Genomic DNA, 26155 nt, shown 5'->3' on the forward strand with positions numbered 1-26155 from the left:
TTCCCTTCATTACTTTCCAACCCCACCACCCCTTCCCCAATTGGAGTAAACTAGTGAACAACAACGCTTAGGCCTCTACTTCCAGCCCATACATACTATATACATTTTATGGACACAGTCAAATTCTACAATCATTATATTTTGTTTGTTTTTACTCCTGAACTTCCTCCAATCATTTTCATGATGTCCACCTGGTGTGCTTCTATATGCCATATTTTTCTAACTGTGCTCTTTCACAAAAGCTCTCAACCTATAACCTATATACTTATTATGGACACAGTATGCTTTACATTAGTTATCTTGTTGTTATTAGTTGTTGTTATTAGTCCCATCCTTCAGCTCCATTCAACACCTCCCATCTATCTCTTAACACCATCCATATTGGATTTCTATTTGCTATATATTTTTCAACTGTACTGTGATGTTTTACAAAAGTTCTGAACTTTTCTATTCTCATTGTTTCTACAGATCGTAAATTGAATATAAACATTTTTGCTAAAAATATTATTATATTATTGATCGATTGACTATGACTTTTCAGATCACCCAGGTAGTGCTACCTGCAGGGTTAGCTCCAGGTAAAATGTGCAATCCTTTAGCCATTCCTGGACCACAGTCTGCTTTACATTAGTTATCTTCGCTCTTCGGCTCACCTGAAGGAAGAACGTGTCACGCAATTTACAACCTTTTTAAGCACATGAAAGCTACGAGATTTGACTCCGACTTAGATGTCTGTTAGTGGGGAGAGAGTACTCGTCCTCCTAGATGATGCGAGTTTTGGGTCTTGGGATCGTTTTTTTGTTTGTTTGCTAAAAGTTAACTACTTTCAGCTCTGCTTGTGTAGCTAATGCTTCCTTGCTTGAGTAAGATGGCCAGTGGTAAGAGTAAATTAAATAAGGCTGAATTTGAACCTCCAACCGTGCCCTAGGGCCTGTGGTTTCACAATGAAAATCAAAGATACTCACGAGTGCTGTCCTGTTGCCTGGGGTGGAAACACACTCAGGAGGCCTTGGTTTCGAACCATTCTGTGTGACCATTGTCTCCGGCTGGGTCCACCTTCCATTGAGAGTCGGGCTGACTTTGTGAGGAAGTCTCATCCCAGCCGAGTGAGGTTCATTCCGGTTTCTCTAGCTTGTTTAGAGTCCGGATCCTGGGGATGATATACTATCCCTGGTTGGCTCTGGAGGGTTTTCAGAGTGTCAATCGGATGACAGCCTGATGCCCTGGCTTTGGATTCGGAGGGGGAGAGTGAACCATTAGTGGTTAATGCACCTTTAATGGAGCGGTGTCGTCGGGCGGCAGATCACCTGGGGGTGGATTGGCCATCTTCTCCCCCTGCAGCAGAGTTCCTCCAGGTTTGGGGGAAGGTATTTACCTCCTGTCCCTGCAGCGGAGTTCCTCCAGGTTTGGGGGTAGGTATTTACCTCCTGTCCCTGCAGCGGAGTTCCTCCAGGTTTGGGGGAAGGTATTTACCTCCTGTCCCTGCAGCGGTGAAGTGGCGAGATACTTGGCTCCAGAGATAATCCTAGCTCGGAGGTCCCCGAACCCGGTGTGGGCAGGGTATCAGAATGCACAGTTCTAGGACACACAGTTGTCAAGAATATGAAAACAAGCATGACAAACAATTATTTTTATCCCAGTCCTCAGGGTGGCGCTCTGCTCTGCCCCTTCAGGAGATCATGTAGGGAGACTGGCAGCGTGCTCCGTCCAGTGGTGTGCATGTGCAGTTTTACCATTGGTGATGAGAGGGTACAGTCTGCAGTTTGTAGTGCGTCCTCCTTTTCATCCCTGAGGTCCAAGCGCCTGTCTCGAGAGAGGAGATTTCCTCCCTCCTTCAAAAGCAGGATATTCATTTGGTCCCCGTGTCAGAAGTACAGAGAGGTTGGTACAGCCGGTACTTCTTAGTTCCCTAGAGCGATGGAACGTTGCGTCCCATCCTGGAATTGCGTGTTTTAAACAAGCACCTCAATGTTGCAAGTTCAAAATGCTCACACTTCGCCGGCTATTGCAGTCGGTGTGTCCCAGCGATTGGTTCACGTCCATAGATCTGAAGGATGCTTATTTTCATGTGCTATACTGTACATCCTCCCTATCACCCGCACCTTTTCTATGGTGGTGGAGGCGGTTTTAGCACCGGTGCGGTGCGAGGGGATCTGAGAATTGGCCCATCTGGTCGTAGCAGAGTCAAGGGAACAGGTGGAGCTCCACACTGCCACGATGGTTTCCATATTCGCTGGGGTTCATAGTGAATCACAAGAAAAGCTATTTGACTCCGGCTCAGCGTATTCAGTTTCTGGATCTCATTCTGGACTCGGTTCTGAATCTTGCGTTTTTGTCCCGACAGAGGAGGGTCGCATTCCGGCTCTGTCTGGCACGGTTTCAACTGGTGCCTTTTCTCTTGTGCCTGCCGTTATTGGGTCTGATGGCCTCTATGATAGCTGTGGTACTCTGGAACTTCTGTTGATGCGTCTGTTTCAGCGCTGGGTGCTGGACGCATCTCACCACTGCCATCGGTTGCTCAAGGTATCCCCGTCGTACCTAAGGGTATTGATTCCTTGGAGAGACCCGTGACTGCTGTTGCAGGGGGTTCTCATGGGCCAGGTAGTGTCTCATCCTTACTGGGATGGTGATCGCTGTGTGTGGGATAATCAGAGAGAGGGATTTGGTCAACAGCAAAAAGGGCGCTGCTTATCAATTAACTAGAGCTACTGACTGTTTTGCTGGCGCTGAGGCGTTTCCTTCCAATGTTGGAGGGCCAGCATGTGTTGGTAAGGGTCTGTTGTTGATTCTGGTTCCCGGAGATCATCCGCCTGTTGGGTGGGGACACGTGGTGGGTATCCTGTTTCCTGTATCCTGTTGTAGATGTGTATCCTGTTTCCTGTCTTCTGTTGAAGATGCGTATCCTGTTTCCTGTCTCCTGTTGTAGATGCGTATCCTGTTTCCTGTCTCCTGTTGTAGTTGCGTATCCTGTTTCCTGTCTCCTGTTGTAGATGCGTATCCTGTTTCCTGTCTCCTGTTGCAGATGCGTATCCTGTTTCCTGTCTCCTGTTGCAGATGCGTATCCTGTTTCCTGTCTCCTGTTGTAGATGCGTATCCCGTTTCCTGTCTCCTGTTGTAGATGCGTATCCTGTTTCCTGTCTCCTGTTGTAGATGCGTATCCCGTTTCCTGTCTCCTGTTGTAGATGCGTATCCTGTTTCCTGTCTTCTGTTGTAGATGCGTATCCCGTTTCCTGTCTCCTGTTGTAGATGCGTATCCCGTTTCCTGTCTCCTGTTGTAGATGCGTATCCTGTTTCCTGTCTCCTGTTGTAGATGCGTATCCTGTTTCCTGTCTCCTGTTGTAGATGCGTATCCCGTTTCCTGTCTCCTGTTGTAGATGAGTATCCTGTTTCCTGTCTCCTGTTGTAGATGCGTATCCTGTTTCCTGTCTCCTGTTGTAGATGCGTATCCCGTTTCCTGTCTCCTGTTGTAGATGAGTATCCTGTTTCCTGTCTCCTGTTGTAGATGCGTATCCCGTTTCCTGTCTCCTGTTGTAGATGCGTATCCTGTTTCCTGTCTCCTGTTGTAGATGCGTATCCTGTTTCCTGTCTCCTGTTGTAGATGCGTATCCTGTTTCCTGTCTCCTGTTGTAGATGCGTATCCCGTTTCCTGTCTCCTGTTGTAGATGCGTATCCTGTTTCCTGTCTCCTGTTGTAGATGCGTATCCTGTTTCCTGTCTCCTGTTGTAGATGCGTATCCCGTTTCCTGTCTCCTGTTGTAGATGCGTATCCTGTTTCCTGTCTCCTGTTGTAGATGCGTATCCTGTTTCCTGTCTCCTGTTGTAGATGCGTATCCTGTGTCTGAGGTGGTTTATACGTGGACCCAGGGAGCAGCTAAATCAGTGGTGGTGGCAGAGGATGGGTCACGACTCAACCAGTATCATCTGATAGGACAGACCGCTGGCACTGAGGACATCTATACCAGCAGAGGTACACACACACACACACACACACACACACACACACACACACACACACACACACACACACACACACACACACAGACACAGACACACAGACACAGACACAGACACATACACAGACACACACACACACACACACACACACATACACACACACACACAGACACACATACACACAGACACAGACACACACACACACACACACACACAAACACACACACACACACACACAATTCTAACTTCTCATTACTCACCTATTCATCCTCCTACCAATCACCCATTCACTGCCATACCAATCCTAACAACCACTGTCATAAATGCATCACTTTGATGTAGAACTACAACCGTTCAGCCTTTTTGATGAAACAGTGTCTCTACGCTCTATCTCTGTGTGTGTAATTATACTGTGTCAGTGAGAACTATGTAATGTGAGAAGAATGTGTTTTACAATCAAGCTGGAATTAGATAGAGAGAGAATAAATGAATGGCTTGAAGTATTTGTGAACACCTCGTACACATAGCCAGCTGTCTCTAGGACGGAGAAGGGAAAACACATCCCTTTCCTGAGCTCTGGTCTTGGGCTCTGGTCCTGAGCTCTGGTCTTGGGCTCTGGTCCTGAGCTCTGGTCCTGGGCTCTGGTCTTGGGCTCTGGTCTTGGGCTCTGGTCTTGGGCTCTGGTCCTGGGCTCTGGTCCTGGGTCCTAAAGCCCTACAACCCTACAGACACACTGTAACACACACACATCGAGCCACTGGGTGTGAAGAGTTAATGGTCCGGCAGGCCCTCACTTGTGCTGTTACTGAGTGATGTAGCTGAGTTCTGATTGGCTGCTGCGGCAGTAACACTGTTGGGTGGGGCTGAGCGGAGCGGCATCTGCTTAATGCCGTAAAGAGGTAGGATACAGTAATGCACTATCAGGTGCTGCCTGTCTGTCTACCTGTCTGCCTTTCTGTCTGTCTGTCTGTCTGCCTGTCTGCCTGTCTGTCTGCCGGCCTGTCTGTCTGCCTGTCTATATGCCTGTCTGTCTGTCTGTCTGTCTGTCTGTCTGTCTGTCTGTCTGTCTGTCTGTCTGTCTGTCTGTCTGTCTGTCTGTCTGTCTGTCTGTCTGTCTGTCTGTCTGTCTGTCTGCCTGTCTGTCCTCTGTCTGCCTTTCTGCCTGTCTGTCTGCCTGTATGCCTGTCTGTCTGTCTGCCTGTCTGTCTGTCTGCCTGCCTGCCTGCCTGTCTGTCTGTCTGTCTGTCTGTCTGTCTGTCTGTCTGTCTGTCTGTCTGTCTGTCTGTCTGTCTGTCTGTCTGTCTGTCTGTCTGTCTGTCTGTCTGTCTTTCTGCCTGTCTGTCTGTCTGTCTGCCTTTCTGCCTGTCTGTCTGTCTGTCTGTCTGCCTTTCTGCCTGTCTGTCTGTCTGCCTGCCTGTCTGTCTGTCTGTCTGTCTGTCTGTCTGTCTGTCTGTCTGTCTGCCTGCCTGCCTGCCTGCCTGTCTGTCTGTCTGTCTGTCTGTCTGTCTGTCTGTCTGCCTGCCTGTCTGTCTGTCTGTCTGTCTGTCTGTCTGCCTATCTGTCTGTCTGTCTGTCTGTCTGTCTGCCTATCTGCCTGTCTGTCTGTCTGTCTGCCTGTCTGTCTGCCTGTCTACCTGCCTAGCGCTGGTACTGTAGAGAGTGGTACTGCATCCCAAATGGTACCCTATTCCCTATAGACGTAGTGCACTACTTTTGAGCTCTGGTCTTTGTTGGAAATATGGTGCCATTTGGCCACATCCTGGAGACGTTGTTATAGGGGGTGGGTGTTTCCCTGCCTACACTCTGCAGTACATGTATGTCTATATGTCTATATACAGTTGAAGTCGGAAGTTTACATACACCTTAGCCAAATACATTTAAACTCAGTTTTTCACAATTCCTGACATTTAATCCTAGTAAAAATTCCCTGTTTTAGGTCAGTTAGGATCATCACTTTATTTTAAGAATGTGAAATGTCAGAATAATACTAGAGAGAATGATTTATTTCAGCTTTTATTTATTTCATCACATTCCCAGTGGGTCAGACGTTTACATACACTCAATTAGTATTTGGTAGCATTGCCTTTAAATTGTTTAACTTGGGTCAAACGTTTCGGGTAGCCTTCCACAAGCTTCCCACAATAATTGGGTGAATTCTGGCCCATTCCTCCTGACAGAGCTGGTGTAACTGAGTCAGGTTTGTAGGCCTCCTTGCTCGCACACGCTTTTTCAGTTCTGCCCACAAATTCTATATAGGATTGAGGTCAAGGCTTTGTGATGGCCACTCCAATACCTTGACTTTGTTGTCCTTAAGCCATTTTGCCACAACTTTGGAAGTATGCTTGGGGTCATTGTCCATTTGGAAGACCCATTTGCGACCAAGCTTTAACTTCCTGACTGATGTCTTGAGATGTTGCTTCAATATATCCACCTCATTTTCCTTCCTCTTGATGCCATCTATTTTGTGAAGTGCACCAGTCCCTCCTGCAGCAAAGCACCCCCACAGCATGATGCTGCCACCCCCGTGCTTCATGGTTGGGATGGTGTTCTTCGGCTTGCAAGCATCCACCTTTTTCCACCAAACATAACGATGGTCATTATGGCCAAACAGTTCTATTTTTGATTAATCAGACCAGAGGACATTTCTCCAAAAAGTACGATCTTTGTCCCCATGTGCAGTTACAAACCGTAGTCTGGCTTTTTTATGGCGGTTTTGGAGCAGTGGCTTCTTCCTTGCTGAGCGGCCTTTCAGGTTATGTCAATATAGGACTTGTTTTACTGTGGATATAGATACTTTTGTACCTGTTTCCTCCAGCATCTTCACAAGATCCTTTGCTTTTGTTCTGGGATTGATTTGCACTTTTGGCACCGAAGTATGTTCATCTCTAGGAGAGAGGAACGCGTCTCCTTCCTGAACGCTATGACGGCTGCGTGGTCCCATGGTGTTTATACTTGCGTACTATTGTTTGTACAGATGAACGTGGTACCTTCCCAAGGATTGCTCCCAATGATAAACGTTTAGCGTTGTCTGCCATGCATGGTGCCTTTTAAACACAATCATCTAGAAAACCCATACTCTGGTCCAGAGCTCAAATCTCCATACAGAGGTGCTCTGGTCCAGAGCTCATATCTCCTACCGTAGAATTAGGAATTAGAATACTAATGTAACAGGATCTCTGCTGCAGGTGAGGAGGTGGTTCTCTCTGGAGACCAATCAGACTGTCTCCAGTTTATTAAAGGTGTCCAGAAGAACATATCTAGATTGAGACACAAGCTGTCAGATACATGTCACTAATCTCTGGTTGAAACCCTCTTTACTGTGTCAAGAATAGCTCAGTGAAGTGCTCACAGCGGGAGCCGTCACTCACCAAGCCACGGACGCCGAACTGACAAGCTAAGCTGATCAAAAGTGATCATAGAGCATCTTTTACACATCCTAAATTCAAAAAGGAACACAACTTGGACAGGAAATGATCACTTGTGGAAAATGTCAAGTCAATCAGTGCTTTTTCTGTGTAAAGACAGACACTCCTACATCCAGATAAACTGTCGGCTTGTATAAGCAAGATGTCTCCAATAAAGTAGACTGCTTAATATACTTCCTGCTCAGTGCTGACGTTTACTTTGTTTCAAACGCCTGATAACTATAAAACTGAATTGCTGTCATTGTCAAGCCGAACATGTTTTGTCATGACAATGAGTGACAAGGAGTTGGCATGATAGCACAAACAGACTGGCCCTCAGGCTATATGAGATGGCAAGAGAGCACAAACAGACTGGCCCTCAGGCTATATGAGATGGCAAGAGAGCACAAACAGACTGGCCCTCAGGCTATATTAACCCATCCCCAGGGTGACAATGCCATACTGTAGGACAGTAAATAACATGGCGAATACCCCTATACTGTAACGGTACTCACCAGTTGACCAGCATGACAGCATTATTATCAAAATGAAAGGCAGTTCCCCGTAGACACCCCAAGAGCCCAGCAGTAAAATCCACCAGCACCTCATCTTCACTTCTCGATCTCAGATCTCCTCTCTCATCCAGCTCCTCCTCAATCCTCCTCAGTGGTGTCCCTCCTTAGCCCTAATTACCCCTTAGTCTCTTTGAGCGGGGTCCCCTCTGGGCAGGTATCTCCTCAGTCCTCCTGAGTGGGGTCCAACCCTAATTCCCTGGGCGGGTATCTCAGTCCTCCTGAGTGGTGTCCAGCCATAATTCCCTGGGCGGGTATGTCCTCAGTCGTCCTGAGTGGTGTCTAACCCTAACCCCCTGGGCGGGAATCTCCTCAGTCGTCCTGAGTGGTGTCTAACCCTAACCCCCTGGGCGGGTATGTCCTCAGTGGTCCTGAGTGGTGTCTAACCCTAACCCCCCAGGCGGGTATCTCCTCAGTCGTCTTGAGTGGGGTCCAACCCTAATTGCCTGGGCGGGTATGTCCTCAGTCCTCCTGAGTGGTGTCTAACCCCCGTGTGTCTGGTCCTGGGCTGGTCGTCTCTCTTAAGAGCAGGGCTGCTGAGCCCATAGAGACCTGGTCAGGAGGTACACTACATGATCAAAAGGTATGTGGACACCTGCTCGTCAAACATCTCATCCCAAAATCATGGGCATTAATATGGAGTTGGTTCCTCCCTTTGCTGCTATAACAGCCTCCACTCTTCTGGGAAGGCTTTCCACTAGATGTTGGAACATTGCTGCGGGGGACTTGCTTCCTTTCAGCCACAAGACCATTAGTGAGGTCGGGCAATGATGTTGGGGCAATTAGGCCAGGCTCGCAGTCGGTGTTGCAATTCATCCCAAAGGTGTTTGATGGGGTTGAGGTCAGGGCTCTGTGCAGGCCAGTCAAGTTCTTCCACACCGATCTCAACAAACCATTTTGTTATGGACCTCGCTTTGTTCACGAGGGCATTATCATGCTGAAACAGGAAAGGGCCTTCCCCAAACTGTTGCCACAAAGTTGGAAACATGGAATTGTCTAGAATGTCATTGTATGCTGTAGCTTTAAGATTTCTGTATTTCATTGTCAGTAATTTTGCAAAATTTCGAAAAACATGTTTTCACTTTGCCATTATGGGGTGTTGTCCATTTTGAATTCAGGCTGTAACACAACAAAATGTGGAATAAGTCCAGGGGTGTGAATATTTTCTAAAGGCCCTGTATTTGACGTAGTAAGCAATTTTTTGGGGAAAACATTTTTGGCGCTACTTTCAGAACTACTGGCTAAAAAGTATACAAAAGTACGATAGAATCCCTTTTAAATGGATTTCAGATCTGCTATCTTGGCCTGTCGGGTCCCCCACATAGGGCTGTAGAGCTGCTGTCGGATCCCCCACATAGGGCTGTAGAGCTGCTGTCGGATCCCCCACATAGGGCTGTAGAGCTGCTGTCGGATCCCCCACATAGGGCTGTAGAGCTGCTGTCGGGTCCCCCACATAGGGCTGTAGAGCTGCTGTCGGGTCCCCCACATAGGGCTGTAGAGCTGCTGTCGGATCCCCCACATAGGGCTGTAGAGCTGCTGTCGGGTCCCCCACATAGGGCTGTAGAGCTGCTGTCGGATCCCCCACATAGGGCTGTAGAGCTGCCACAGAAACACATGCTGGAGCTTCTGATGCTGAGCTTGGTTTGCTCCTATGGATGATGGAATCAAAATGTTATTCCCCAAATTGTTGCCACAAAAGTCGGAAGCACAGCATTGTCTAGAATGTAATTGTATTCTGTAGCGTTAAGAATTCCCTTCACTGGAACTAAGGGGCCTAGCCCGAACCATGAAAAACAGCCCCAGACCATTATTCCTCATCCACCAAACTTTACAGTTAATACTATGCATTGGGGCAGGTGGCGTTCTCCTGGCATCCGCCAAACCCAGATTTGTCCGTTGGACTGCCAGATGGTGAAGCGTGATTTATCACTCCAGAGAACGCGTTTCCACTGCTCCAGAGTCCAATGACGGCGAGCTTTACACCACTCCAGCCGACACTTGGCATTGCGCATGGTGATCTTAGCTCTAGCAGGGCAGAAATTTGAAGGACTGACTTGTTGGAAAGGTGGCATCTTATGACGTCTGGGCTACTGCCTCGTTCATCAACTCATCCTTGACAGCTGGCCATGTCCCTTCCGTCTTCAAGAGAGTGAGAGTTGCACCCCTCCTCAAAAAACCTACACTCGATCCCTCTGATGTCAACAACTACAGACCAGTATCCCTTCTTTCTTTTCTCTCCAAAACTCTTGAGCGTGCCGTCTCTAGCCAACTCTCCTGCTATCTCTCTCAGAATGACCTTCTTGAGCCAAACCAGTCAGGTTTCAAGACTGGTCATTCAACTGAGACTGCTCTTCTCTGTGTCACGGATGCTCTCCGCACTGCTAAAGCTAACTCTCTCTCTCCTCTGCTCTTATCCTTCTAGACCTATCCGCTGCCTTTGATACTGTGAACCATCAGATCCTCCTCTCCACCCTCTCCGAGTTGGGCATCTCCGGCGCTGCTCACTCTTGGATTGCGTCCTACCTGACAGGTTGCTCCTACCAGGTGGCGTGGCGAGAATCTGTCTCCGCACCACGTGCTCTTACCACTGGTGTCCCCCAGGGCTCAGTTCTAGGCCCTCTCCTATTCTCTGTATACACCAAGTCACTTGGCTCTGTCATATCCTCACATGGTCTCTCCTATCATTGCTACGCAGATGACACACAATTAACTTCTGATAACCAGGTGGCGAATCGCATCTCTGCATGTCTGGCAGACATATCAGTGTGGATGTCGGATCACCACCTCAAGCTGAACCTCGGCAAGACGGAGCTGCTCTTCCTCCCGGGGAAGGACTGCCCGCTCCATGATCTCGCCATCACGGTTGACAACTCCATTGTGTCCTCCTCCCAGAGTGCAAAGAACCTTGGCGTGACCCTGGACAACACCCTGTCGTTCTCCGCTAACATCAAAGCGGTGACCCGATCCTGCAGGTTCATGCTCTACAACATTCGCAGAGTACGACCCTACCTTACACAGAAAGCGGCACAGGTCCTAATCCAGGCACTTGTCATCTCCCGTCTGGATAACTGTAACTCGCTGTTGGCTGGGCTCCCTGCCTGTGCCATTAAACCCCTACAACTTATCCAGAACACTGCAGCCCGTCTGGTGTTCAACCTTCCCAAGTTCTCTCATGTCACCCCGCTCCTCCGCACACTCCACTGGCTTCCAGTTGAGGCTCGCATCTACTACAAGACCATGGTGCTTGCCTACGGAGCTGTGAGGGGAACGGCACCTCCTTACCTTCAGGCTCTGATCCTACATTCAAACGAGGGCACTACGTTCATCCACCTCTGGCCTGCTAGCTTCCCTACCGCTACGGAAGCACAGTTCCCGCTCAGCCCAGTCAAAGCTATTCGCTGCTCTGGCACCCCAATGGTGGAACAAGCTCCCCGACAACGCCAGGACAGCGGAGTCACTGACCACCTTCCGGAGACACTTGAAACCCTACCTCTTTAAGGAATACCTGGAATAGTATAAAGTAATCCTTCTTTCCCCACCCCCCCTAAAAGAAAAAAAAGAAAAAAAAAGTGGTTGTCCCACTGGCTATCATAAGTTGAATGCACCAATTTGTAAGTCGCTCTGGATAAGAGCGTCTGCTAAATGATGTAAATGTAAATGTAAATGCTGCTGTCTGCAGCTGCTGTCTCTATGTGTTGCGCTTTTTCTCAGAGTTGTAAAAGCAAGCAGAGCAGAAATTGGCTACCCTTTATTTGACTGATGTAGCTGGCAAGGCAACTGCTTTTTGACTTAACAGAAAACAAGTATTTATTCCCAGTGCTGAGTTAGTAGTGTAACTGACATGTAACGTTAGCTAATGTTTCACTTTAAAGAAAGTATCACTGCCTCCTTCTCACAAATGATCCCAAAAATATAAAAATTATATAAAGTTGGCTCAACACAGTGGCGGGTCATTTTGACCCTAGGACAACGGGAGGGTTAAAGCAGATTATACTTCAGGATGGTCAAAAAGAGTCATGCTGCGTAGGGCTAGGTTTCACATCTTTTTTATGTTGCATTACCTGCTTTTAACCTAGCCCAGCGTCGTCCTGGTTTGGCCGGTGTAGGCCATCATTGTAAATAAGAATTTGTTCTTAACTGACTTGCCTAGTTAAATAAAGGTAAAATAAAAAATAAAAAATAAATACCTGTATATGGCGAGGAGTGACAGGTTGAGCAGTCAAAAGGGGTGGGGCGATCTCTCGTTGTCCTGGTTGTCTTAGCTCATTCTGGGTCCCTGTTAGAGGACCAAACTTGCTCTCAGGAAGAACAGAGCTGGTGTACTCAGATGGCTCTAGGTGGTTCTGCCTCATATGCATAGGCCTTTGGGCAGTCGAAGAAGGAGTGGCCGTTTTTATCACATAGGGTGCATTTGCTGGTGTTGTTACATTCTCTGGCCTTGTGGTAAAGGGATCCACAGTGCCAGCACTTGATGGAAGTGCATTCTTTGGCTTGATGGTCAGCAAGGTTACAGATGAAGCAGCGTAGGACCTGTCTGGAGTAGAAAACCCTCTCTCTTTCCCCACCATCTCCCTTTCTCTCCCCCTCTCTCCCCCCCCCCCCCCCCCCCCCCCCCCCCTCTCTCTCTCTCTCTCTCTCTCTCTCTCTCTCTCTCTCTCTCTCTAAATCTCTCTCTCTCGCCCTCTCTCTCTCTCTCTCTCTCTCTCTCTCGCCCTCTCTCTCTCTCTCTCAACATTACCTCATGCTGTTATTGATGTTTTTATGGCACTTTTTAATCTCTCCTTACAATCAGTTTCCTCAATGACCTGCTCTCCTATCATGGCCAAACCAAGTCAATAACATTTGGGGAATCCCTGTTCCTGTGTGTACTGTATACCTGTGTGGTTTTGGGGGTGTCTTTTGGGTGCCTATGTAAAGGAGTTAGCTTCGTAACATCACTCCCCAACTCATGCTTTCGAATTGATACCTTTTCTATAGCGTAATTGGCTAAGACATGTGCGTTTCCAAGGCAGAGGATCCCTGGTTTGAGCCCAGTAAGGGACAGGTATTTGGTATTTTATTAGGATCCCCATTAGCTGTTGCAAAAGCAGCAGCAGCTACTCTTCCTGGGGGTCCACAGGGATGGAGGTGCTTAAGCAAGCACCAGGTCCTCCTCGCGAAAGAGGTTTCTAACTTTTTCTGGTTAAAATAAAAAGCGCAGTGACGCGTATTACACCATTCTCCCTCCCTCTGTCTTTCTGTCTGTCTGTCTGTCTGTCTGTCTGTCTGTCTGTCTGTCTGTCTGTCTGTCTGTCTGTCTGTCTGTCTGTCTGTCTGTCTGTTGCCCCTGCAGGTCAGTACACAGTGATGATGTGTCACTTCTATCTGAAGAGGAAGATCGGCTACTTCGTGATCCAGACCTACATGCCATGCTTCATGACCGTCATCCTCTCCCAGGTGTCCTTCTGGCTCAACCGCGAGTCTGTCCCCGCCAGGACTGTCTTCGGTCAGTAGTGTGACAACAAAACATTATATTGTATCTCTGAGTCTGTACCTGCCAGGACCGTCTTTAGTCAAATCAAATCAAATCAAATTGTATTGGTACACATACACATATTTAGCAGATATTTTTGCAGGTGTAGTGAAATGCTTGCGTTCCTAGCTCCGACAGTGCAGTAGTATCTAACAATTCACAACAATAAACACAAATCTAAAATTAAAAGAATGGAATTAAGAAATATATAAATATTAGATCAAGCAATGTCAGAGTGGCAACGACTAAAATACAGTAGAATAGAATAAATGATATTTTTTTAAATATTTGAGTATATCTTTTCATGTGACAACACTGAAGAAATGACACTTTGCTACAATGTAAAGTAGTGAGTGTACAGCTTGTATAACAGTGTACATTTGCTGTCCCCTCAAAATAACTCAACACACAGCCATTAATGTCTAAACCGCTGGCAACAAAAGTGAGTACACCCCTAAGTGAAAATGTCCAAATTGGGCCCAAAGTATCAATATTTTGTGTGGCCACCGTCATTTTCCAGCACTGCCTTAACCCTCTTGGGCATGGAGTTCACCAGAGCTTCACAGGTTGCCACTGGAGTCCTCTTCCACTCCTCCATGACGACATCACGGAGCTGGTGGCTGTTAGAGACCTTGCACTCCTCCACCTTCCGTTTGAGGATGCCCCACAGATGCTCAATAGGGTTTAGGTAATAGAACCAGACAGACGATATATAATCACAATAAACTTTAACAGAACCTGAGAGACGATTTATACCCACAATGCACTGTAATAGAACCAGACAGACGATATCTACCCACAATGCACTGTAATACAACCAGACAGACGATATCTACCCACAATACACTGTAATAGAACCAGACAAACGATATCTACCCACAATACACTGTAATAGAACCAGACAGACGATATCTACCCACAATTACATTTTCAATTTACATTTTCGTCATTTAGCAGACGCTCTTATCCAGAGCGACTTACAAATTGGTGCATTCACCTTATGATAGCCAGTGGGACAAGCACTTTACAATATATATATATATATATTTTTTTGGGGGGGGGGGGGGGGGGGGGGTAGGGGGAGGGTAGAAGGATTACTTTTATCCTATCCCAGGTATTCCTTAAAGAGGTGGGGTTTCAGGAAGGTGGTGAGTGACTCCGCTATCCTGGCATCGTGAGGGAGCTTGTTCCACCATTGGGGTGCCAGAGCAGCGAACAGTTTTGACTGGGCTGAGCGGGAACTGTGCTTCCGCAGAGGAAGGGGAGCCAGCAGGCCAGAGGTAGATGAACGCAATGCCCTCGTTTGGGTGTAGGGACTGATCAGAGCCTGAAGGTACGGAGGTGCCGTTCCCCTCACAGCTCCGTAGGCAAGCACCATGGTCTTGTAGCAGATGCGGGCTTCAACTGGAAGCCAGTGGAGTGTGCGGAGGAGCGGGGTGACGTGAGAGAACTTGGGAAGGTTGAACACCAGACGGGCTGCAGCATTCTGGATGAGTTGTAGGGGTTTAATGGCAGAGGCAGGGAGCCCAGCCAACAGCGAGTTGCAGTAATCCAGACGGGAGATGACAAGTGCCTGGATTAGGACCTGTGTCGCTTCCTGTGTAAGGTAGGGTCGTACTCTGCGAATGTTGTAGAGCATGAACCTACAGGATTGGGTCACCGCTTTGATGTTAGCGGAGAACGACAGGGTGTTGTCCAGGGTCACGCCAAGGTTCTTTGCACTCTGGGAGGAGGACACAATGGAGTTGTCAACCGTGATGGCGAGATCATGGAGCGGGCAGTCCTTCCCCGGGAGGAAGAGCAGCTCCGACTTGCCGAGGTTCAGCTTGAGGTGGTGATCCGTCATCCACACTGATATGTCTGCCAGACATGCAGAGATGCGATTCGCCACCTGGTTATCAGAAGGGGGAAAGGAGAAGATTAGTTGTGTGTCGTCTGCGTAGCAATGATAGGAGAGACCATGTGAGGATATGACAGAGCCAAGTGACTTGGTGTATAGCAGTGCTTCTCACATATTTTCTGTTACGCCCCCCCTAGGAAGAAGTAAACATTTTGCGCCCCCCAACTCTCCGCCGCGACTCTAAATAGTATCATTTGTCTATAAAATTGTTATAAGTACACCTCTGCATAACATTGTATCCTTATTAACATTAAAGAAAACAAGAAAACAAAAAATAAAGAAATATAGATCAACTTACAACAAAGAATAACTTTATTAACATTGTTTTTTTAGTCTGTAACAGAAAAGACTTAAAGTGCATCAATTTGTCTGAAATTAAAAAAATTATGCAATCCTTATTTAAACTGTAACCATTTTTTGACCATTTGATACTGAAAAATTAAATATAATCAATAAATAATAATACATTCAAATTGATCAGCAACATTAACTCAGGAGCACAATATATGAAACACTTTGACCTATAAAACAAAAATGAATAAAACAATGTGCTGATAAAAAATAAAAATAAATGAGGAAGTCAGGATTAATGGGTACATTGAGCACGTTTTGCAGTGCACAGCTTTTCGAAGCAGGGTTTGAAGCACGATACTGCAACTCTCAGCTCCTGCTCAATGTTTAGCTGGGACCTGTACTTGGTCTTCAGTGCAGCAACAGCAGAGAAGCCAGTCTCACAAAGATAAGATGTTGCAAAAGGAAGAAGAATGCCCATGGCCCTCTGCCCTAAGAGTGGATACTGCCTCTCTACACTCAGCCAGAATTCACTCAGTGTCTGTGATGTGAACCTCAGTCTCAATGTGGAGTCAGACGTCATATCAATGAACTGGTCCTCCTCTGCAGAGCTGAAACCAGTTGGAGCTGGTGCATTGAAAGGATCTCTCACCCAGTTATATTGGGAACTGTTTTCAGGGAAGTACTTTTTAAAGAATCCCATCAGTGATGAAATATGCTCCTTAATATATGGAATCACTGAGGTGGCATCATAGTCAGTAGTGTCAACAAATTCATGCAGGTTCTCGAATGAATCAGTATTTCCTTCATCAAGTCGCCTGCCCCACATTGCAAGCTTTCGAGTGAAAGAGCTGATCTTGTCTGTGACCTGAGGGAGGTGTTTATCTTTCCCTTGAAGCTGTAGATTTAGTTCATTTAGCTTTCCAAATATGTCACTCAGGTAGGCCAGTTTTGCCAGGAAGTTCTCATCACTAAGTTTTTCTGCGAGGTCATACTTGTGCTCCTGCTCCGAAAACATTCTTATCTGCTCTCTGAGCTCAAAAACTCGGGACAAGACTTTTCCTCGTGACAGCCACCTTGCTTCACTGTGAAACAGCACAGCTTGATGTTCAGCTCCCATCTCCTCACAGATAGCAGAGACTACTTTTTAGTGGTCTGGTGATTGGGGTGTATCAGCGTGATTGGGGTGTAATGTCTTTAAGTGACACCTTCATTTATTTGGCTTCATGCTGTCTGCTGCCAACGTTTTTAGACACAGTAAACACACCGGTCTTTCCTCGTCTCCCACCGTAGTCACAGTGAAGCCAAGCGCTACATACGCTTCGTCATATTTCCTCGTCTTAGCTTTCGGGAGACTTTGTCTCATTATCTCCGTCTCTCTCCGCCTTTCTTTTCATCCCTGATAGATATTTTTCCATGGTGTCTCTTGAGGGTTTGTTATTTGCACTTCATATCTCCTGCTCTGTGCTGTGTGCTCTTGTTTGGTGCAAAAAAAAACTACTCCCTGCGGCAAAAAAAAGCATGTTCCCCGGGGTCACACGTGCCCCCCCTGGCATCGCGCCGAGCCCCCCCAGGGGGGCGCGCCCCACTATTTGAGAAGGACTGGTGTATAGAGAGAATAGGAGAGGGCCTAGAACTGAGCCCTGGGGGACACCAGTGGTGAGAGCACGTGGTGCGGAGACAGATTCTCGCCATGCCACCTGGTAGGAGCGACCTGTGAGGTAGGACACAATCCAAGAGTGAGCCGCGCGGGAGATGCCCAACTCGGAGAGGGTGGAGAGGAGGATCTGATGGTTCACAGTATCAAAGGCAGCAGACAGGTCTAGAAGGACAAGAGCAGAGGAGAGAGAGTTAGCTTTAGCAGTGCGGAGAGCCTCCGTGACACAGAGAAGAGCAGTCTCAGTTGAATGACCAGTCTTGAAACCTGACTGGTTTGGATCAAGAAGGTCATTCTGAGAGAGATAGCAAGAGAGTTGGCTAAAGACGGCACGCTCAAGAGTTTTGGAGAGAAAAGAAAGAAGGGATACTGGTCTGTAGTTGTTGACATCGGAGGGATCGAGTGTAGGCGTTTTGAGAAGGGGTGCAACTCTCGCTCTCTTGAAGACGGAAGGGACATAGCCAGTGGTCAAGGATGAGTTGATGAGCGAGGTGAGGTAAGGGAGAAGGTCACCGGAGATGGTCTGGAGAAGAGAGGAGGGGATAGGGTCAAGCGGGCAGGTTGTTGGGCGGCCGGCCGTCACAATATACTGTAATAGAACCTGACAAACGATATATATACCCACAATACAATGTGGCCCCGTGTAGCTCAGTTGGTAGAGCATGGCGCTTGCAACGCCAGGGTTGTGGGTTCGATTCCCATGGGGGGCCAGTATGAAGAAAAAAAAATGCACTCACTAACTGTAAATCGCTCTGGATTAGAGCGTCTGCTAAATGACTAAAACATTTATAAAAATAAAATACACTGATATAGAACCGTACAGACGATGTCTACCCACAATACACTGAAATAGAACCAGACAGACGATATCTACCCACAATGCACTGTAATAGAACCAGACAGATGATATCTACCCACAATACACTGTAATAGAACCAGACAGATGATATCTACCCACAATGCACTGTAATAGAACCAGACAGATGATATCTACCCACAATGCACTGTAATAGAACCAGACAGACGCCTGCGTCTCAAATGGTACCTTATTTCCTTACTAGTGCTACACTACACAGAGTCTTGGGAAACAGCAGTGTCTGTCTGAGTGAAAGAGCTCCTTGTAATGATTCCTTTAAACCTTTGGTTTCAATCCTTCTTCCCCCTAATTAATTCCTTATTAAATGCTTCAATAATTCTCATTAAAATGGAGATGAGAATTGACTTGACTTCATGAACATAATGAACGTCTAATCCGTCCTGATGACTGTAATGTTCTGAACCCATCTGATTAAGACACAACCCACCTGGGTTACTGTGTTATTGAAGATTGATTGTTGGACATGGCAGGTCAATACATACATCTTTCAAACATACACAAACCCCACCCCATCATGCTGTGATCAATCAAGAAGATGCCCAAGGAGAGACAAAGGGTTTAGCCTGAACTCTGTTCAACCCTGGTTCGCTCCAGGGATCTGCCCAAGGAGAGCCACAGGGTCATAGTCTGGTTCGCTCCAGGGATCTGCCCAAGGAGAGCCACAGGCTCCAACCCTGGCTCGCTCCAGGGATATGCCCAAGGAGAGCCACAGGGTCATAGTCTGGTTCGCTCCAGGGATATGCCCAAGGAGAGCCACAGGGTCATAGTCTGGTTCGCTCCAGGGATCTGCCCAAGGAGAGCCACAGGGTCATAGTCTGGTTGCAGTCACAGATAACATAAGACTACTGTAGAATTTGACCCAATGACAGGTCACATGCCCATTTTACACACACACACAAACCTAGTGAGAATACTTTCGCAAGCTACTGTAGAGCGGTGTTTTTTCAGACCATGACGCATCCCGAAAAAAGTGTTTTCTCACAAAAATATCTATAGCGTCCGAACGGTTTGACCAACATTATGTTTGAACTATTATGACCACTCTATGGAAAGTCGCTCTATCTATCGAACACGATGGTTTCCTCCATTTTTCTCTACAACCCCCACTCATCTGAAGGTAACCGGTACCGTTATTTTTTTTTATTCACGGCAGTATGAAGGTCGTTTTGTGCCGTCCCAAAAAAAAGGGGTTAATTATGTATTAAAAAATAGACATATATATTTGCTGAGCTTTTCTGAAATCTCCTAGATATAGATAGGACAAACACTTCAAAACCTTGTTTCTTCTGATGTATTTCTGACTGTCTTTTTAGCCATGTATGAATGTGTTATTCAATGTGTTTGTCTGGGCTATACTAGTAAAGGACAAATTCAATATTTTATCAAATATATATATTTTTAATTTTTTTTATATACCTACAATTATTAATCAAATAGCTAACTGATCCATAGTGTGACCATGTTAACCTCTACGGGATCGGTGTCCTGTATACTGAACGGCTGAGCTAACGTGTGCTAATGTGATTAGCATGACTGTTGTAAGTAACAGCAAACTTTCCAGGACATAGACATGTCTTATATGGGAAGAAAGCTTACATTCCTGTTAATCTAACTGCACTGTCCAATTTACAGTAGCTATTACAGTGAAAAAAATGCCATGGAGATTGCACAACAACAAAAAACATATCACGGCAACTGGTTTGATACATTCACCTCTGAAGGTAAATAATGTACTTAAATTCAGTAATCTTGCTCTGATTTGTCATATCCTGAGGGTCCCAGAGATAAAATGTAGCATAGTTTTGTTTGATAAAATCTATTTTTATATTCAAATGTAGGAACTGGGTTCTACAGTTTGAACCCTTGCTGTCTCTGGCTCCACACCCACCCCGCCCGGCCATCTAGATGTGTGAAAGTTAGTGTATAAGCTAATGATCCATCATGTATGACATTCCTGGGAGTGTGTAAACTTACATTTTGTATTACCATATCATTGTTCTCTATAGTTATGTACTTGAAAATGTATCAATTGACCAATTCGGCATATTTGGACAGACTTGATACAAAATAGTCCAGTATTGCAATGTTTCACTGGATCGATCTGAAACGTTGCACACACACTGCTGCCATCTAGTGGCCAAAATCTAAATTGCGCCTAAACTGCAATATTATATTGTGGCCTTTCTCTTGCACTTGAAAGATGATGGAAAAAAATTTAAACAGAAAACGCATGTTTTTTTATTTTTATTATCTTTTACTAGATCTAATGTGTTATATTCTCCTACATTAATTTCACATTTCCACAAACTTCAAAGTGTTTCCTTTCAAATGGTATCAAGAATATTTGTATCCTTGCTTCAGGTCCTGAGCTACAGGCAGTTAGATATGGGTATGTCATTTTAGGCGAAAATTGAATAAAAGGGTCTGATCCTTAAGAGGTTAAAACAATTCCAAACGCAGTCACTGATATGGCCTAATAATCAGATGACATCACGGATGACCTAAACCAAAAAGGGTTCTCCTTTGGGGGCAGCCAAAGAACCCTTTTGGAAGCCTTTTTTCTAAGAGTGAAGGGGAGGAAGCATTATGTGATATATATCAGCACACACTGCACTTTAGACCGAGGCACTGGTAACAAAATAAATAAACCTGTATAAAATAAAGGTTAGCAATCACAGTTATGGACTCTGACCCGAGGGCTTGATGACGTGGCAGGTGGCAGCATGGTAGGCACAGCTTGTCCCATGAATGAATCATAACAATTGAGGATTAGCTGATAACTGCGAAACAAACATTCTGGATAATATAGAGAACCTTGAACTATTTATTGATCAGCATTTTGATATGCTCTAAAAGATAATCAGATACATCGAAGCGAACGAGAGAAGACCTCTCCTCGAGCTCTGCGAGCAAAACTGAAGGGAAGCCTCCGTCTAAAATTCCAAATGTAACATTGGATGGGGACATTTTTATAACTGTCTCCAGAAGATATAGCGTTGCTTACAGCCATGAGCGAGCGGTTAAAACAGCTGGATCTATTGCCTGGGCTACTGGGGGAGGTTGAGGCCTTAAAAACTGGAATGGATTACAGTAATAAAATGATGGAAGAAATACGAGCTGAAAATAAGATATTGAAAACTACCGTGGACTCCCTGAAAGACACTACGGAGAGGCTACAGTATGATAATAAAACAATGAAAGCCGAGTTACTTGATCTAAAGCGCAGAAGTATGAAGAATAATATTGTTATAATGGGAATAAAGGAGGATGAAAACGAAAACTATCAGTCAACGGAGGAAAAAGTCAAGGTGTTCATGAAACGTCATCTCAAGATGACGGAAGAAACAGGTGGATACAATTGATTTTCAAAGGGCTCACCGTTTCGGTGGCAGAGCCGAGGGAAGGCCCCGTCCGATCATAGCTATGCTAACTCACTACAAAATGAAAATGGCCTTGTTACAACAGGGTAGGGAACTGAAGAACACCCCGTTCTCTATTAATGAACAATCTCCCCATGAAATAGTGGAGAGACGACGTGCCCTATACCCCACTTTCAAAAGGCTCCGAGCAGAGAAGCAGAATGTTTGTCTAATGGTCGATAAATTGTATGTAAACAATCAAGTGATAGCTACCTCCTGCTGATGTAGTCCCCGATACACATTTGTACCGCATTACACAGTACAATTTTTGATTCATTCGTTTTTTTACACAAATAAAATTGCATGATGGACTTTTTTTATTCATGCAGTATGAACTATGTGGACTTCAAATGAGGTTGGATTTACGGTAATGCAGAATGAGTATGATGAAATTATCTTTTTTTTTTTGTTAGGCAATATGGAACTTTGGACTATATGGACTTAATATCAGGTTTTGATTTAGGGGAATTATTTAATTTGAAGATTGTACGGTAGTACATTAGAAATACTAAGTTAAAAAAAAAATGTTTGATATGATATGGCCTAATTGTAGAGGTTGGGTATATTATGACTTAGAAGCTGTTATGTAGTGTGGCCCTTGTTCGCGGATGTGAATCGGAATGATTAGCTTTTAAGATAAAACGTAATAAATATGAATAGATCCAATGTAGGGCTAGGATAAAGGATTATGGAATTAAAAACCTGACTAGGGTCTCTATTGGAGTAGACCTATACATAACCTGACTAGGGTCTCTATTGGAGTAGATCAATACATAACCTGACTAGGGTCTCTATTGGAGTAGACCTATACAGTGAGGGAAAAAAGTATTTGATCCCCTGCTGATTTTGTATGTTTGCCCACTGACAAAGAAATGATCAGTCTATAATTTTAATGGTAGGTTTATTTGAACAGTGAGAGACAGAATAACAACAAAAAAATCCAGAAAAACGCATGTCAAAAATGTTATAAATTGATTTGCATTTTAATGAGGGAAATAAGTATTTGACCCCCTCTCAATCAGAAATATTTCTGGCTCCCAGGTGTCTTTTATACAGGTAACGAGCTGAGATTAGGAGCACACTCTTAAAAGGAGTGCTCCTAATCTCAGGTTGTTACCTGTATGAAAGACACCTGTCCACAGAAGCAATCAATCAATCAGATTCCAAACTCTCCACCATGGCCAAGACCAAAGGGCTCTCCAAGGATGTCAGGGACAAGATTGTAGACCTACACAAGGCTGGAATGGGCTACAAGACCATCACCAAGCAGCTTGGTGAGAAGGTGACAACAGTTGGTGCGATTATTCGCAAATGGAAGAAACACAAAAGACCTGTCAATCTCCCTCGGCCTGGGGCTCCATGCAAGATCTCACCTCGTGGAGTTGCAATGATCATGAGAATGGTGAGGAATCAGCCCAGAACTACACGGGAGGATCTTGTCAATGATCTCAAGGCAGCTGGGACCATAGTCACCAAGAAAACCATTGGTAACACACTACGCCGTGAAGGACTGAAATCCTGCAGCGCCCGCAAGGTCCCCCTGCTCAAGAAATCACATATACAGGCCCGTCTGAAGTTTGCCAATGAACATCTGAATGATTCAGAGGAGAACTGGGTGAAAGTGTTGTGGTCAAATGAGACCAAAATCGAGCTCTTTGGCATCAACTCAACTCGCCGTGTTTGGAGGAGGAGGAATGCTGCCTATGACCCCAAGAACACCATCTCCACCGTCAAACATGGAGGTGGAAACATTATGCTTTGGGGGTGTTTTTCTGCTAAGGGGACAGGACAACTTCACTGCATCAAAGGGACGATGGACGGGGCCATGTACCGTCAAATATTGGGTGAGAACCTCCTTCCCTCAGCCAGGGTATTGAAAATGGGTCGTGGATGGGTATTCCAGCATGACAATGACCCAAAACACACGGCCAAGGCAACAAAGGAGTGGCTCAAGAAGAAGCACATTAAGGTCCTGGAGTGGCCTAGCCAGTCTCCAGACCTTAATCCCATAGAAAATCTGTGGAGGGAGCTGAAGGTTCGAGTTGCCAAACGTCAGCCTCGAAAACCTAATGACTTGGAGAAGATCTGCAAAGAGGAGTGGGACAAAATCCCTCCTGAGATGTGTGCAAACCTGATGGCCAACTACAAGAAACGTCTTACCTCTGTGATTGCCAACAAGGATTTTGCCACCAAGTACTAAGTCATGTTTTGCAGAGGGGTCAAATACTTATTTCCCTCATTAAAATGCAAATCAATTGATAACATTTTTTACATGCGTTTTTCTGGATTTTGTTGTTGTTATTCTGTCTCTCACTGTTCAAATAAACCTACCATTAAAATTATAGACTGATCATGTCTTTGTCAGTGGGAAAACATACAAAATCAGCAGGGGATCAAATACTTTTTTCCCTCACTGTACATAACCTGACTAGGGTCTCTACTGGAGTAGACCTATACATAACCTGACTAGGGTCTCTACTGGAGTAGACCTATACATAACCTGCCGATCCTAAAATAATTGGTGTCATTATCCTTTTACATTAATAAAATAAATCTCAATATTAAAAATGTTCCGATACACACCGGCAAATGGATTAGGTATTGTCAACAGGGATATTGTCTCTATTAGTGGGTGGCGGGCTGGTTAACACTGGGATAAACTGATTAAAGTTAACGGTAGAACCAACACAATAACTGGCTTATGGAAGCACTTCTCTAAGCGAGAGGTATATTATATATTTCTATATAATCTATTTACGCTACCTTTTATGTTCTTGATCCTAATGATATAGGCCTAGATGTAAAACAGCCGAGGTGATAGAGCACCGACCCTGGAATGAAAACTAAATGTGTGGGTGGAGAGAGGGTTGGCTTTACAGGTCTACTCGCTCTGGATTGGGTTGGCTTTACAGGTCTACTCGCTCTGGATTGGGTTGGCTTTACAGGTCTACTCGCTCTGGATTGGGTTGGCTTTACAGGTCTACTCGCTCTGGAGAGGGTTGGTTTTACAGGTCTACTCGCTCTGGATTGGGTTGGTTTTACAGGTCTACTCCCTCTGGATTGTCAGTACTGCATGACTTCTTGGCTATTGTGCCATGGCTGTGCCAGGGTCTCCATGGGTAGTGTGAAGCGTCAGACAAATCTTTACTGGCAGTCGTTAGCGGCTGGGGTCATAGCTGAATCCTCACCGTTCTCATGATCATTGCAACTCCACGAGGTGAGATCTTGCATGGAGCCCCAGGTCGAGGGAGATTGAAAGTCTACCATTTTTATAGGAGTAGTTAAAACATGCTAATAATGGATCTTTGAGTACATCAAAAAAAGGTCTGATATTCCTCTACTGGTATGCAATCAAGCCCTGGTGTTTTTCAGGACTGATAAGATTTAATTGCCTCAAAGAGATCCTCTTCTGTAAGTTGTCCTTCACACAGGTCTTTCTGTGAATTTGTTAATTTTACATTATTATTAGGAAAGAAATCCTTACAACTAACATAATTCAGTAGAAATGGAGGAGACTGAAAATAAAACATATGCTTAAAATATTTTGCTTCCTCTTTCAAAATATAATTTGGTGAATCATGGATGACTCCATAATTTGTAACAAGTTTATGTAAATTATTTTTGGTATTATTTCTGTGTTGAAGATTGTAGATTAATCTTTATACATTTTTCACAATTTTCCATCCAATTAGCTTTATTTTTGTAATACATTACACTTGATCGTTCTTGAATAAGTACCTCCAATTCTTATTGTTTTTCCTGTAACCTATTTTGTGCCTCTATAGACCATCTACCTGCACTGATATTTCCTCTATTTCCTAGTCTAATCTCTTCTGACCTAAACTGCTTTTGTTTTAATGATGAGTATTGGCCTCTAAAAGTAAATGCATTAAGGGGATCTGCTGTGTTGTGCAGAAAAAAAGTAAATTATAAATTATTTTGTCATACAGTGGCTTGCGAAAGTATTCACCCCCTTGGCATTTTTCCTATTTTGATGCCTTACAACCTGGAATTAAAATTGTTTTTTGGGGGGTTTGCATCAGTTGATTTAGACAACATGCCTACCACTTTGAAGATGCAAAATATTTTTTATTGTGAAACAAACAAGAAATAAGACAAAAAAAAACTGAAAACTTGAGCGTGCATAACTATTCACCCCCCCAAAGTCAATACTTTGTAGAGCCACCTTTTGCAGCAATTACAGCTGCAGGTCTCTTGGGGTATGTCTCTATAAACTTGGCACATCTAGCCACTGGGATTTTTGCCAATTCTTCAAAGCAAAACTGCTCCAGCTCCTTCAAGTTGGATGGGTTCCACTTGTGTACAGCAAACTTTAAGTCAAACCACAGATTCTCAATTGGATTGAGGTCTGGGCTTTGACTAGGCCATTCCAAGACATTTAAATGTTTCCCCTTAAACCACTTGAGCGTTACTTTAGCAGTATGCTTAGGGTCATTGTCCTGCTGGAAGGTGAACCTCCGTCCCAGTCTCAAATCTCTGGAAGACTGAAACAGGTTTCCCTCAAGAATTTCCCTGTATTTAGCGCCATCCATCATTCCTTCAATTCTGA

The 26155-nt window shown here is 45.2% G+C and overlaps 1 protein-coding gene across 1 annotated transcript in view; it reads left to right on the top strand.

Annotated features, from left to right (window-relative positions):
- LOC311131110 (gamma-aminobutyric acid receptor subunit alpha-5-like) overlaps nt 1-26155 on the top strand; it is a gene marked incomplete at its 5' end in the record, with an annotated part of 90577 nt that overhangs the window by 43563 nt on the left and 20859 nt on the right. Inside the window, 2 exons of the mRNA XM_084163921.1 lie at nt 3823-3966; nt 13262-13414. Of these exons, the coding sequence (XP_084020047.1) occupies nt 3823-3966; nt 13262-13414 (297 nt within the window). The remainder of the gene's footprint in view (nt 1-3822; nt 3967-13261; nt 13415-26155) is intronic.

This window comes from Coregonus lavaretus, assembly GCF_964263955.1.
Source record: "Coregonus lavaretus genome assembly, chromosome: 6".
NCBI lineage: Eukaryota > Metazoa > Chordata > Actinopteri > Salmoniformes > Salmonidae > Coregonus > Coregonus lavaretus.